General features: G+C 47.8%; 1 protein-coding gene across 1 annotated transcript in view; it reads left to right on the forward strand.

The window, feature by feature from the left end:
• LOXHD1 (lipoxygenase homology PLAT domains 1) overlaps positions 1 to 14,968 on the forward strand; it is a 148,919-nt gene that overhangs the window by 110,747 nt on the left and 23,204 nt on the right. Inside the window, exons 32-34 of the mRNA XM_035100922.2 lie at positions 324 to 532; positions 9,186 to 9,371; positions 11,607 to 11,734. Coding sequence (XP_034956813.2) covers positions 324 to 532; positions 9,186 to 9,371; positions 11,607 to 11,734 — 523 coding nt within the window. The remainder of the gene's footprint in view (positions 1 to 323; positions 533 to 9,185; positions 9,372 to 11,606; positions 11,735 to 14,968) is intronic.

Here is a 14,968-nt window from a genome sequence, read left to right on the forward strand (position 1 = left end):
TAAGAGTTGACCACAAGTTGCTCAGTGTGATTTACTGCTGGCTCATGCCTGTCAGCACCCTTAACAAATTACAACTCCTTGGATTCTTTGGGGGAAGCAACGGGTGTTTAAAGCGGTATGAAGATGCTTTACATGCATGGTGCAGACAGGGTCTCACTGTCCCTGGCAGTGGCTCTCCAAAGTCTCGGTCAAAGAACCCATGAATAGACCTCATGTCTGAAATCCTTTACCTGCAGGTGCCAAGGTTTAAACATAGACCCTTCCCTACATAAAGCACACCCTCCATCGCTCACTTGCCTTACTGCCTCTTCCTTTGTTTTCAGTAATTCCTTACCATATCATTGTCACCACGGGTGCCGAGCTGGGTTCAGACACCGACAGCCGAGTCTATATCATCATTTCGGGTCCCCGGAAGCTGCAGACGGGCCGGCTGTGGCTTGACCTCCCGGATGGACAGACTGAGTTTGCAGATGCCTCCGTGGAGAAATTCTCCGTCATGGGACTGGATGTTGAAGAAGTAAAAAGAATGGAGGTAACCATACAAGTGAAGAGTGAGGTCTGGGAGTGTCGGTGTTGTGGGCCTTCGACCCAAACTTCTCCCCAAAGAGGGCAGAGAAATTGGAGGCTGTACTGAAACAAGGCATCTCTTAGAGTTGGGGGACCTTTGGCCCCCAGATGTCGCTGAACTGCAGCTCCCATTGGCTCCAGCTCAACCATTGCCAATGGTTGATGGGAGTTGTAGTTCAGCATCATCTGGAGGGCCAAAGCTTCCTCCCAGCCTACATATATGAAGCTGCCACAAATTGTTTCAGATGATTGGTCCGTCAAGTCCAGTATTGCCTGCTTTGATTGGCTGTAGCTCTCTGCAGTCTCCAGCAGAGATACCAGAGGTTGAACTTGGTGCTTTTTTGTGGAGCTGCGGCTCTTCCCATTGGCAGTGTTGACACGTGCTGCAACGGAGCACTTGTGCCAGTGCGGCACGAGATGGGGAGATGGTAACTGTCTTAGATGGCTTTTAGAGCAGAGATAAACATATGGAAGGGGAGAAGCCACTCAATGACTACAAGTCATTGTGTCCAATGGGAAACTTCTGACTTCCGGTGAGGCAACATGGCGGGCGCCACGGCAGCGAGCCGTTCCTGAAGCCAGCCAGAACCAACCACTACCAGGCTGGCTCCAGGCTGCTGAGACTGCCACTGCTGCCACCATTACTGAAGGGGTACCGGGGACGCTTGGTGCGTCAACTGGGGGAGCCGCTGTCCGTCCCCCCCGTGACCCAAATTGAGTCGGGATTGAGAGCGCCCGGCCACCCAGCCGACTGCCCAGCAGAGCTCCAGGGCCAGAAAACCACCGGAGCCAACGCAAAGGAAAGGGGAAAGGAGGAGGAGGAGAGAGAAAGAAGAAGGAGAAAAAAAGAAAGGAGCCCTGATATTTCCGCTGCCGCCGAGGAGGAGAGGTAGGAGAGCACCAGGAGGGCAAGGACACATGGCCGAGCCCAGGCCCAACCTGAGCCTACCTCCCTGGCAGCTAGCACACCAAGAGCAGGCCGAGGCCAGAGGAAGGCCACGCGACAGAGGAGACAACAGATGAGAAGATATAATATATATAATATATATAATATATAAATATATAAATATTTAATAACTCCCCCCCCCCATCAATGGGAAACTTCCATTGTCAGATGCTGGCTATCTCCCTGCACTATATCTGGCAGCTGAAACTGTTTGGGAAGGATGCTGTTTCTTTTGGTTGGTATTCAGCTAAGTTGGTATTCAGGAAACCCACAACTAAGCAGAATGTCCTGCTTTGGGTCTTCCCTAAGACAGCTGTTTAGTCACTGTGGAAAGCAAGGTGCTTGTTCCATATGGAGCTTGTTCTGAGCTATGAAGACTCTTCTTACTGCATGTGTGAATGTGTGCCCATGTGTGTGCATAGGATTGGTTGGTGTTGCACAACAAATCTGCCCCTCCAAAAGGCTGCATTGTTTGCAATAAGGAAAGTGATGGGGAAGTAAAGCGTGGGATAACACTTGCCTTTGACACAAAATCATCGAACCTCCCCACAAACAAATAAAAATGCATGGTCATTAAATAGCCAACAACATCATCTAATCTCCCTGAAAACAAATCCAGGTGAATGCTAAATAAACAGGTCACCTAGTAGTGCCCAAGGAGGTATAGCAACTTTTGGGGGGTGGGGGGTATCCAGCTTTAGTAATACTCAAAGAAGACCCATTGAAGTTAACGAGCACGATTAAGGCTGAAATCCTTACCCTACTTACCTAGCAGTAAGGCTCCCTGAATTCAACAAGATTTACTTATGAGTAGACATAAAGGACGTGGGTGGCGCTGTGGTCTAAACCACTGAGCCTAGGGCTTGCCGATCAGAAGGTTGGCGGTTCGAATCCCTGCGACGGTGAGCTCCTGTTGCTCAGTCCCTGCTCCTGCCAACCTAGCAGTTCGAAAGCACGTCAAAGTGCAAGTAGATAAATAGATACCGCTCCGGTGGGAAGATAAATGGCGTTTCCGTGTGATGCTCTGGTTCGCCAGAAGCGGCTTAGTCATGCTGGCCACATGACCCAGAAGCTGTCTGCAGACAAATGCTGGCTCCTTCGGCCAGTAAAGCGAGATGAGCGCCGCAACCCCAGAGTCGTCCACGACTGGACCTAACCGTCAGGGGTCCCTTTAGACATGCTTAGGACTGCATTGCAACTTACATCCATAATTTCAGTGGGCTTGCTCTGAGTAAAACCTAGTCGGCATGACTCCCAAATCTGCATTGATACGTATAAATTTGCATATGCAAATTTCATGCAGCTCTGTACCCAGTTTTGTCCTCCTTTTTGGTGATGCGTAAGTAACTCCCTTACCTGCACGGGTGGGAAAGATGTCTTAGTTTGATGGTTTACAAATTGTGCATGCCTAACCAAATCCTATTCCTTTCCCTTCAGTTCACATCATCTGAATATGATTCCTGCAAAATATTCCAGTGCAAAAATCACTTATATTTGGTGTGCATCTGTTTGAGTGGTGCGCAGCTTGGGGCGGTTCTCAGCTATGCCCCCGCCCCCGCTTTCAATCTATAAATGCTGTAAAAAAAGAAGAAGAGAGGCAATGATGACTTGACAAAGTGTTGCTCTCTATCAGAGATCGGATTCATAAATGGCCTGCAGCGAGGAGAACTTCTTGTATAATTTCCTTGCTCGACATGGAAATTGTTTTCACAGCTTGCCAGACCTTGGGAGACCTCTCATAGGAGAGCATTAATCATGGCTCATAAGCAATGTGCACCGATCAGAGATCCCAGCGCAGAAACCCTTATGGAACAAAGGGTTTGAGAGGCACAATTTACATAGACAATCACTCCATTCAGCTTTATCCCCCCCCCAAAAAAAACCCCATTGCTTTTTCCCGACGGCCATCTGCAGGCAGCGTTGTTGCACTGGCATGCTATGCCTTCTGCTTCCTGCTCCCCCCAATTAAAATTATTGATTCTTTAAAAAAAGCTAAAAGCGGGTATTTAAAAATATTCCAAATGATTAAAAGCGACAGTAGCTAAAAAGGAATAAAACACACAAACCTTCTGCAGATGAAGACAGACTTACCTGAGCAAAAAATGTGTTAAGGACGTGCCAAAAACAGACAGTGAATGCACTTGTCCAAAGTCAATAGGCAGGGAGTTCCAAAGTTTAGGTGCCGCCGCATGAAAATGCAGAGCAAGTCTTACATTGCACCTGTAACAGTGCCAGTTCCACAGATTAAAGCACTCTAGTGGGTATGTATGGGGTAAGGCAATTCAGCAGGCAGTGGCATAGCATGGGGGGTACGGGATGGTTGCCCTGGGCACAAAATTTTTAGGGGTGCAATATTTCAACACCCGGTACTGCCATAATACAGCTTTGTGCGTCCATCGTTGGGCTCCTTTAAAAATGGCTTCTCTGTGTGAACCAGGAAGTGATCTCTCCAGACAATGACATGACTCTTCTTTTTGTATCTCTGTGCTTGCGATCCCTGGGTGACACGGACACTGTTAAGCAGTTGAATGTGCATGCATACTCTGTTCGTTTCCCTCCCTTCCCGGTGTGGCCCTGGCAACCCACGCTACGCCACTGTCAGCAAGTAACCTCTTCTCACTGTTGCCAACACCAGAGAAGCCTGCCAGCAGTGCCTGGGTGTGTAGCTACATTCTCCCCACTTGTGATTCCCAACCTCCGTCAACAGTGCAGGTACGGCAGAGCCATTGTGGATAGTGGCCACCGAGTATTGCAACATGACCCACCTGTCTCTTACGCTTGCAAAGATCCGCTTTAAAGTATTGGGGCAATAGCTGCTGAAAAAGCTCAGGAAGCAAAAAGTCAGCTGAACAAAGTGGCTGCCATTAGTGGCAAGAGGTTCCTTTATGTTCTACATTAGTTCCTTGCCTGCCCATCAACTAGAATAAATTATACCTTCCCCCAGGGCGCGGGTGGTCTAAACCACTGAGCCTCTTGGGCTTGCTGATCAGAAGGTCAGCATTTCAAATCTGCACGATGGGGTGAGCTCCCGTTGCTCTGTCCCAGCTTCGGCCAACCTAGCAGTTTGAAAGCATGCCAGTGCATGTAGATAAATAGGTACTGCTGCGGCAGGAAGGTAAATGGCGTTTCTATGCACACTGGTTTCCATCACGGTGTTTTGTTGCACCAGAAGCTGTTTAGTCATGCTGGCCACAGGACCTGGAAAGCTGTCTGTGGACAATCACTGGCTCCCTTGGCCTGAAAGCAAGATAAGCGCCGCAACCCCATAGTCGCCTTTGACTGGATTTAACCTTCCCCCAGCTGCAACAAAACATATCTCTCCCATATGGGTCTCTATAGCCACAGCAGGCGCTGTGACTCTCTGATGGGTTGACTTCACTCCCATCTCTGATGGGTTGACTTCACTTCACACACTCCTCCCTTGTCTTCCAAGACAGTGGATGCCAACAAGAAATAGATACTGTGTGCAAATTTGCCTATTTGGATTGTGCCTCATTTTCCACCAAATTCTTTGACATCATGTAGTGTCTTTACCAATAAGGCCTTTGTTAGATTATCCTGACTCTTTGGCTTTTCTTGTTCTCCTCCTCCTCCTCCTCCTCCTCCACCTCCACCTCCACCTCCACCTCCTTGAGGCTTTGCGTCTTCTCTCATTTTGCTCCATCTGGCCAGAATGGTCTTTTGGCTAATCCAATCCAGCTTCCCCTTTGACAAATCCATCATGTCTCATTATTGCAACCTTGCAGCGTCTATGCCAACTGGGATTTGCCAGAGCTCCCTGAATGCCCAGGGCAGGGAGGGGCAGGGAGCTAGACAGGGTCACTTGCTGCTTGTGAGTGCCTAGAAATGAGCTGTGAAAGGTAGGCCAGAGTAAAAGAATGAAAAATGGACAGAAACTGCCTATTCATAAATCTGAGTAGGAAATGGAAGATTCTACCTGCAAGAGGAGCGAGGGGGAAGCTGGGGCCCTCTACTTGTTCTAGGACTCTAACACCCATCAGCCCTAGCCAGCATGGTCAATGGACTCAGGGAGAATGGGAGTCGTAGTCCATAGAATCATAGAATTGTAGAGTTGGAAGGGACCCCGAGTGTCATCTAGTACAACCCTCTGCGATTCAGGAATCTCAACTAAAGCATCCATGACAGATGGCTGTCTAACTTCTGCTTAACAACCTCCAATGAAGAAGCATCCACAACCTCTCATGGGACTCAATTCTACTGTCAAACAGTTCTTACTGCCATAAAGTTCTTCCTGGTGTTAAGCTGGGATCTCCTTTCTTGCAACTTGAAGCCATTGGTTCAAGTCCTACCCGCCGGAGCAGGAGAAAACAAGCTCACTCCATCTTCCATGTCACAGCCCTTGAGATATTGAAGATGGCTATCATATCTGCTCTTAGACTCCTCTTTTCCAGGCTAAACATGCTACCCAACTCCCTCAACTGCTCCTCATAAGGCTTGGTTTCCAGACCCTTGATCATCTTGCTTACTTTCTGACAGTAGGAGCTGTTCAAACAGTGGGTCCATTGTCGAGCAGCTCCTACTGTCAGAAAGTCTCCCTTGGGAGGTTTTCGACTCTCCTTCCTTGGAGTTTTTAAAGCAGAGGTTGGACGGCCATCTGTCATGGATGCTTTAGTTGAAATTCCTGAATTGCAGAGGGTTTGCACTAGATGATCTTTGGGGGTACCTTCCAACTCTATGGTTCTATGACTTCCAGAGACTGAGCAAAAGCTAGCTGGGGAATTAGCAACGATGGGTACCAAAGCCATCTTCATTATTCCTTTCCCATTTCAGGAATTTGAGCATCTGCTATGGAAGGATAAAATCTGTCAGTTTTGATTTCTCATTTTCCCAATCTTTTCGCATAAGATTGCATTTTTAAGTTGTCATGAGAATTCACCGGCATTTTAGTTCGCCTTTTTCTTAATTTATAGGCAGTATTGCCTAATGTAAACTGTTTAACAAACAAGCGCCCTTATAATGCATTTTTGTAGCAGGCTTTTCCCACTAACCACACATTTTATGCACCTCTTCCCCTAATATATGCATTTCTTTTGTACAAATTACTTGGTTTGAGAACTGCACTGCAAAATCTGGAGTTCTTTCGAAGAACAACCACAGTTTGGGTCCATCCATTATTTTGGGAGCAGCGAATTAGGTACATGCTTGTTAAGAACGCAAACTGAACTGCATTCCTCCCCCATTGTGAGCACCTGCCCATCTCCCTGTCAATCACACAGTTTCCAAGGTGATTAGCTGTAATTTTCTGCATCTATGCAGCCTTTAGCCGGGTGGTAATGACCCTAAATGGGAGGGATGGCTGAAACAGTTAGATAAAGTTATCAGTTGTTTCGTGGAAATTTGTGTGTGTAGTGGGAGGAGATATACAAGTGATCGGCCGTTTCGGATGGAATGACTTATCGTGGACTGTGAACTAATTTCCCCACTTGAAGCAGAGAAGCCAAAAGGGTTTGGACGCCTCTGCTAATAACGAACAACTTTTGCTTTGAACATGACGAACTGTCAGGCTTTCCAGTGTTTTCGTGAGCAGATTGTTCATTAGGGCTGATTGACTGGGAGAGGCTCCCTTGAAGTGATTGGGATACATAATTACGCTGATAAGAATGTGCCCGAGATTAATCTCTTAAGTAATTTAGCAGTGACATGCGGCGAGATTCTTGGAGAGAAGTCTAAACTGTTAGCAGTTTGTCAGACAGTTCAGACAGCGCCGGCTGAGAGGATTCGCATTTCTCAGAGCTAAGTAGGGTCGTGCGAGTTCAGGGAACGGTTGTGAAGCACCACTGAGCTATAGAAAGGTGTTCTTCACTCTGTCGCTCGTGGATCAAAGAGCTGGTCGGTATGGTAGACCTCAACCAATGCTGCCCACAGGTTTTCCACAAACATTTTCAGCCACCTCTTTTTCCTCCCCTATTCCTCTTTTCACAAACATATTCCCCACCTCCCGCTTTTTGTGCTACTTGTGAACACGACCGTCTTTCCATTTCCATTGCCCTCACTTTCACTTGTAGTGTCCATTTTTCCTGTTCTGTCCCCCCCCCCATTTCCTATGGATTGTTTTTATATGCCCTGCTGAGAAATGCAAGTAATTAAGAGGCACATAAATGTATTAAAGAAATAAAAGTTTACAAAACAGCCAAATCCCAGTGGCTATCATTGTGGCATATACTGTACTTTACTGTGTATAAGACAAGGTTATTTTATTTAAAAAATATGGGGTCGTCTTATACACGGATACTGCATAGGGGGGACGTGTGATTGGCTGCTTCTGCAAGCCTGAGATTGCCATCAGCTATTGGGTGTGTTATTGGTGGCTGCGGCAAGGGCTGGTGTTGATTGGTTGTTGCTGCGTGAATTGGCCTGGCGATTGGCGGCATCTGCCAGCAAGGGGACAGATGATAAGCGGCTTTTGCGACGTGTGCGAGCGATTTTTGGCCATCCCCCCTTTAAAAAGCTCAACAACTCAGCCCCCCCCCCAAAGCTCAACAGCAACTCTGGACAATCTTCCCCCATTTTCTTAATTTGGAGTCCCCCAAAATACAGTGGTACCTTGGGTTGCATACCTGATCTGTTCCAGGGTGCCGTTTGCACCCCGAAAAGTCCGCAACCGGAGCAGCACTTTCGCGCATGCGCGAAAGCGCTGCAGAGTGCTTCTGCGCATGTGTGAAGCACGCAGAATTATTTTGTGCATATGCGCGCGGCGAAATCCGGAAGTAAACACTTCCGGGTCTGCTGCGTTTGTAACACAAAAAAACACAACCCGCAGCGGATGCAACACAAGGTATGACTGTAGGGGGCATCTTATACATGGGGGCGTGTTATACACTGAAAAATACGGTAGATTTTATGAAATAAATCAGGGGTCAGCAAACTTTTTCAGCAGGGGGCCGGTCCACTGTCCCTCAGACCTTGTGGGGGGCCGGACTATATTTTTTGGGGGGAGATGAACGAATTATTATGCCCCACAAATAACCCAGAGATGCGTTTTAAATAAAAGGACACATTCTACTCATGTAAAAACATGCTGATTCCCGGACCGTCCATGGGCCGGATTTAGAAGGCGATTGGGCCGCATCCGGCCCCCAGGCTTAGTTTGGGGACCCCTGAAATAAACAAACGACAGTACAGCAGTGATTCCTGAGGGTGGGGAAACTGAGGCACGGAAAGGCCAAGCGCCATGGTTTGCACTTGTGGGTTGTGTTCCTCTGGTGTGTCTCGTTCAGCCCTAGCCCACCCCCCACCCAGGTGGCTAACACACGGTAGGGCTGCAGTTCTTGTTTCTCTGGGTCACATTTTCAGAATAAAAATTTACTCGTGCCACACCACACCCATTTTCAATTGATAAGTAAAAGTATTTAAAAATCATTTTATAAGTTGTGTGCCTTTATTGTTATTTATTGCAATTTCTAAAAGTGAATTTCTCTTTAATTATCATTTGCCGATGTTTTGAGAGTAAATTTCATTGTGTAAATCTCATTGAGTAGAAAGGCAGTATGCAAATTAAAAGTGAAATGAAATGAAATAAAAAAAATCGCCACACAGCCAATTCAGGCCAACTACATAGTGTCTTGGTGACATTCTCTCCATCATTGTGTGATTGGCTTGCCCAAGGTTTCATGTTGACCAACAGTGATTTCTTCCTTTCTGGATCCACTAGGTGGGTCATGATGGTGCCACACCAGAAAGCTCATGGCTCTTGGAAGAAATAACCATCATTGTGCCCACCAAAGGTGTCATGTATACCTTTGTCTGTAAGTGCTGGCTGGCCAGAGACATGGGAGATGGACTCACCTCGCGGGTCTACAACATCCTGGATGCCGACTGTGTCAACGTTGGCCTGAAGGTCAGTCCTATCACCTTGCCTTATACCTCTCACCGGCCACTTCTGAAGCAAATATAACTTTTTTTTTTCTGGGAGGGAACCAATGGTTCTCAAATTCTCCTGCCTTTTCCAGACCACTTGAAAATTACTGGGGGTCTTGGCGAACCACCAAATGAACTCTTTTTGTTCTGCAGAAGTCTTTTTTTATTGTGAATGCATGATTATTTGTACCCAGTGTCAGGGCAGCTATATATTATCTTGTTTTCAACACTGTTCGTGTCTGTGAAAGTTTCAGAGTGGGCATGCTGCCTCATTTACAATAGGTGCCTGTCCTGTAACTTCCTGATGCTGTAACCTTTCACACCGCAAATGTCCTGGGGTGTGTAAGTACTGTGCTATAGCACAGCAATCCTCCTCCAGATTCCAATAATAAAGTAACATTAGGGAAATGTCGTAATCCTGTACTGCCAGCTCAGTAGAGGGAGAAGCCAGCCAACCGGCCAAGTCTCAGGGGGGTTATTGCCTGGAGGCCATAGCTGCCAAGTCTCCCGTTTTTCGTGGGAAACCCCCGTATTTTAAACAGTTTCCCACTGGCAGCCCGGATTGAAAAAAATCCCGTAAATCCCCCGGATTTCCTACCTGCCAGGGAGGCTCCATTTTGGGTCCTGGGGCCGCCCGATTTCCGGTGCCCATACATGGGTAGCACGGCACTGGAAGACACTTCTATGCATGTCCAGACATGCGTAGAAGCGACTTCCGGTGCTGCTCTGCCCATGCCTGGGCACCGGAAATCAGGTAGAGCGGCACCGGAAGTTGCTTCTACGCATGTCCGGACATGCATAGAAGCGACTTCCAGTGCCGCGCTACCCATGTATGGGCACTGGAAATCAGGCGACGCCGGCACTGGAAGTTGCTTCTACGCATGTCCGGACATGCGTAGAAGCGGCTTCCGGTGCCGCGCCGCTGCTGTTCCCACATTTTTTGGTATGCTGGAGGCAGAGTCCATATACAAGATTCAGTGCAGTCCTGAGGCCAGGAGGATCTCAGTTCACATAGTCAGATGATCTGGGAGTCAAGAAAGCCAAGTGTCCACGGTCACAAGAAGCAGCAAGGTCTGCCCAGGAACGACAGGTGTTGTTTCCAGCAACCGACTGAGGCTGGAAACCCTGCTTAAGAAAGCTGGAGCCAGCTGGTTCTCATCAGGAGCAAGAAGGCTGATCAGCAGCAGATGGAGTCACTTCATGGTCGGCTCCTTCAGGCTGCTGCTCAGCAGGTGAAGCAGACTCCTGGCCCATAACAGGCAACACTGCAGAACAACTAATAAAACAGAATGATGTGTCCAGTATAAATACATCACTATTGTGTTATTATTGTGTCAATGACATGTTGGAAAATGCAAAGCAAAAAAACCACCACACCTCTAGAGGTGCCCTATTTTATATACCCTGTAATGACTTGTAGTTTAATAACTGTAGCCTTCCCTTTCTAATGTGATGGATCATACTCTAAACTAAGACATTATTGTGAAAACCAGGGCCATACTATTAAAAGCTTGGGTCCCAGTGGCGGAGCTTCATGCTCCGGCACCGGGGTGGAGAGCAGGCGGGGGCAGGGCTGGCGCGCGTCCTGGGGGCAGAGTGCGCCACCCACATGGGTGTGGCGGGCGTTCTGGGGGGGGTGTCGCACATTCTGGGGGCGGGGATAGCCGCGATGGCACCCTACCGGGATCGCGCTGCCGGGGGCGGCACGCTCCTATCGCCCCCCTCTTCCTACGCCCCTGTTGGGTCCTAGGTATGGGGTTGGTCAGAAGGGCCCCTTGAATTGATCAATTTTTAGGGAAGATGTTACCATGGCCAATGGCCATTGATAGACCTATCCCCCTAAACTGCTCAAGCTACAGACTATCTCCATATCACTCGTGGCAGGGAGCTTCACCAATTAATTGTTTTTTTTGGGGGGGGGAGTGCAATAGGATAACCAATTCCAAGACATCCTCCCGCTTTAATGTGGAATTAATTTCATTTCTTACTCTAAACCCTTCGTTTACCTGGAAGTTCCTTCTGCCCAGGGTTCCATAAAGCCAGCCTTGTTCCATGCATAGCCTAATGAGCCAATGGCACAACCACAGCCTATTCTATTTTTTATAATTGTGGCTTGGTCTTTGTTGGGTTTTTTTTACAGTAAGTATTTTTAAAAAATAATTATTATTGTTTTAATTGCAGAAATTAAAATCACAAATCCTTCATATCTTCCCAGATTCTCTATGAAGTGACCGTTGTGACTGGAGATGTCTCACAAGCCGGTACGGATGCTGGTATTTTTATAGTGCTCTTTGGATCTAACGGGTGCTCTGAAGAGATGCAGCTGGAAAAAAACGGAGTCAGGTAAGCAGGACTTTGCCTAATTCCTTGCTCCAGAGCTCCCAATGGCAGAGTCCATTCTTGAGCCCCCGGAGGGCCATTTGGTCTTTGTGAGTTCATTGTGTTGGACTTGGTTTGAGAAAATGCCTAGTTTGTCTCTTGGCAAAGCATGATCTCTCATATGGTTGCCCATGGGATTTCCTGGTCCTGGTACCTATAGACTCTACTCCCTGCAATCTATAGCCAAGAACTGCTGCTCATATACATATATTCGATCAGCATTTCCTAAGCATCATTAGCAACAACAACCTCTCTGTATCTGCCCAATTTGTCTTAGAAAGGTGCTTCCACATTTTGTTTTCAAACTTTCTTTATACATGTCTAATTGACTTTTTTTTATTAAAAAAAATGAAAATTAAAAGTCCAGGATCCCTGCTTGCTCAGGGCCTGGCACATGTGTATCCTGCTGTTGGTGGACCTCATCTCTCAGCCCCAGTTACCTATCAGAAAATCTAAACAATATAACAGGGGTTCCCTGATGCCAGCTGATGCTGTTCGCCCATTGAGCCAGTTGCTGTCTGCACTGGCTTGCAGTGGCTCTCCAAGGTCCCAGCGCTGCTTCCTAATGGAGATGGCAGTTTGGCAGGGCCAGAAACTTGTTTTTCTCCTAACTGCTGTTAAAAGAGAGAGAGCGCAAAAAAAGGCAAGCTGAGATTTGGGTGGTTTTTTCTGCAGTTCCATGGAATTGCAAAATGCAGAGGCCTGGACACAATCCCAGAAAATTTGCCGTGTGAGGATAATTGGGACAGCAAATTGTAGTTACCCTCAGACTTGAAGCCTTTCTTCAAGTAATAATCCAAGGTGATTTATGCAACAGAAACAATTCAATACATAACATAATAGAAATTTAATGAATAAATAAAAAGCAAACACGTCTTTAAACTGTCCCAGATAATAAGGCAATTTAATTTACATTATCTTTAAGCTGCAAAATTGCTCCTGGCCATGCAAAAATTGATAAGTGGACGTGAGGGCAGGAACGGCCAATGAGTTCCTCCTGAGAGGTGAGCCCATATCCAGAAGAGGGCACTGTGCCAGGCCATTTATCTGTCTTCACCCCCTTTTTCCCTCTTGTTAGTATTTGATTCAAATTTATGCCCCTGCATGCATATAAATTAAGCATTCTCAAAGAGCTCTCTTGCCATCTAGTTCGTCTCTCCAGGGCAATAGCCTCTGTGTAATTTAATCTGTCCTGTGGAGCAACAGGGAGGCTACGAATCCAACAGACAGTTATGATCAGGGTCTTTAAATGTGTTGCTTGCAGGAGCAGCGTGATACCAGAACTGCTCCACCTGAATGGGGACCTGGATCAAGCCAGTGGCCCATCCCCCCCATTATTGTCTGCACTGACTGGCAGTTGCTGTCCGATGTCTCACCCAGAAAGAGGTCCCCCACCTGTTGCAAGATCCTTCTACCTGGAAATGCCTGAGAGTTAGCTAGGGAACCTCAGCGTGTGAAGGGTTGTGAAGCGATAGCACATGCAAAGTCCAGATAAAGATACATGACATGGGTTGGAATTGGGGGGGGTGGGGAGAGAGAGAGAGAAATTTCAGGCAGGCAGGAATGAGGTCCTCATCCCTTCCACCTTGGAATCCCAGGCAGCGGTGGAGCAAGCCAGTTGGGCTCCTGGGGCGTATCCTGTGCCCAGGGGTGTGCCCAGCCGCCTGCAGGGGCAGGGGCAGCCACCCCTGGGAAGGGGCGAGCTGGGGCAGGGCACTCTGCGGGACCTCCAAGGAGTCTGCCTGCCTCCTCCCACTCAGCCGCCCTACAGGAGAGACGCGTGGCTCGGGCGCACTACAGGTCCTGCGGTAAGTGCCGCTCAGAATTTTGTCACCCCCCTCAGTGGTGACACCCGGGGCGGCCCGCCTCCACCGCACCCCCTTCCTCTGCCCCTGACCCCATATGTAATAATAATAATAATAATTTATTATTTATACCCCACCCATCTGGCCGGGTCTCCCCAGCCACTCTGGGCGGCTTCCAACAGAAAAATAAAACACAATAATCTATTAAACATTAAAAGCCTCCCTGAACAGGGCTGCCTTCAGGTGTCTTCTAAAAGTCTGGTAGTTGTTTTCCTTTTTGACATCTGTTGAGAGGGTGTTCCACAGGGTAGGCGCCACCACCGAGAAGGCCCTCTGCCTAGTTCCCTGCAACTTTGCTTCTCGCAATGAGGGAACCGCCAGAAGGCCCTCGGTGCTGGACCTCAGTGTCCGGGCAGAATGATGGAGGTGGAGACGCTCCTTCAGGTATACTGGACTACAATTCCCATCATCCCTGAAAATTGGCTAAGCTGGCTGAGGATGATGGAAGTTGTAGCCCAGTAACATCTGTGGCCCTAAGGCAACCCACTCTGTATCCACACAACCCTTCCTCAAGCAATTCCCCAAGCCTTATCAAACACCATCCATCTTTACTCGCTTCCTGGAGAAGGGACAGGCATACACGGCAGGGCTGTGTCCTACTTTATAAAGCACAGTCTTCTGTCCAGTCCAAGTTTGGTTCAAAGAACCGTCAGAAGCGAAAGCAGGGGCCTTAAGGACAGCAGAAGAGAGCTGCTGGATCAGGCCAGATATCTGTTGGAAGTCTGCAAGCAGGCCTTGAAGCTGACAAGCAGACTGAACCCACAGGTGACGCAGACCACCTGATCCCAACTATAGTGAGATATGGTTTTCATTTAAATTTTAGGGGTTTTCATTCATTGGCATACGTGAATTTCATGACTTGGGGGTTTGTGCGTTTATGCGATATGTAAACAGACACTCTCTTTAGTGCTACCTGACACTTTCCCTGACTAAATGGACAAAAAGGAAAACACCAGACTGTAAAGAAGTCTTCCAAGTGGTACTTGGATTCATCCCCAAGTCCACCCTGTGCCAGGATTGATTTGACCCTTGTGGAAAGAGAAGTCTTCTGCTTAACAAAGTATTCTCTGGAATGGTGCCAGAATAGGCTACGGCGGAGTTGTGCCAGGATGCCATCTGGCCATGAATCTCACTCGTGACAATCAGAGTCCGCAAAGCAGGATCTTAAAGCAGCCATGGCCACTTAATGGGGGGGGGGACACACGGGCCAAATCCATCCTCTGCTTTCCATCCGCCCCAAGGCCAATTCATGCAAGGCCCACCGAGTCAAAAGAAAGAGCACGAGACCAGCATAATAATAATAATAATAATAATAATAATAATAATAATAATA

Source organism: Zootoca vivipara, chromosome 11 (genome assembly GCF_963506605.1).
Source record: "Zootoca vivipara chromosome 11, rZooViv1.1, whole genome shotgun sequence".
In the NCBI taxonomy this organism is placed as follows: Eukaryota; Metazoa; Chordata; class Lepidosauria; order Squamata; family Lacertidae; genus Zootoca; species Zootoca vivipara.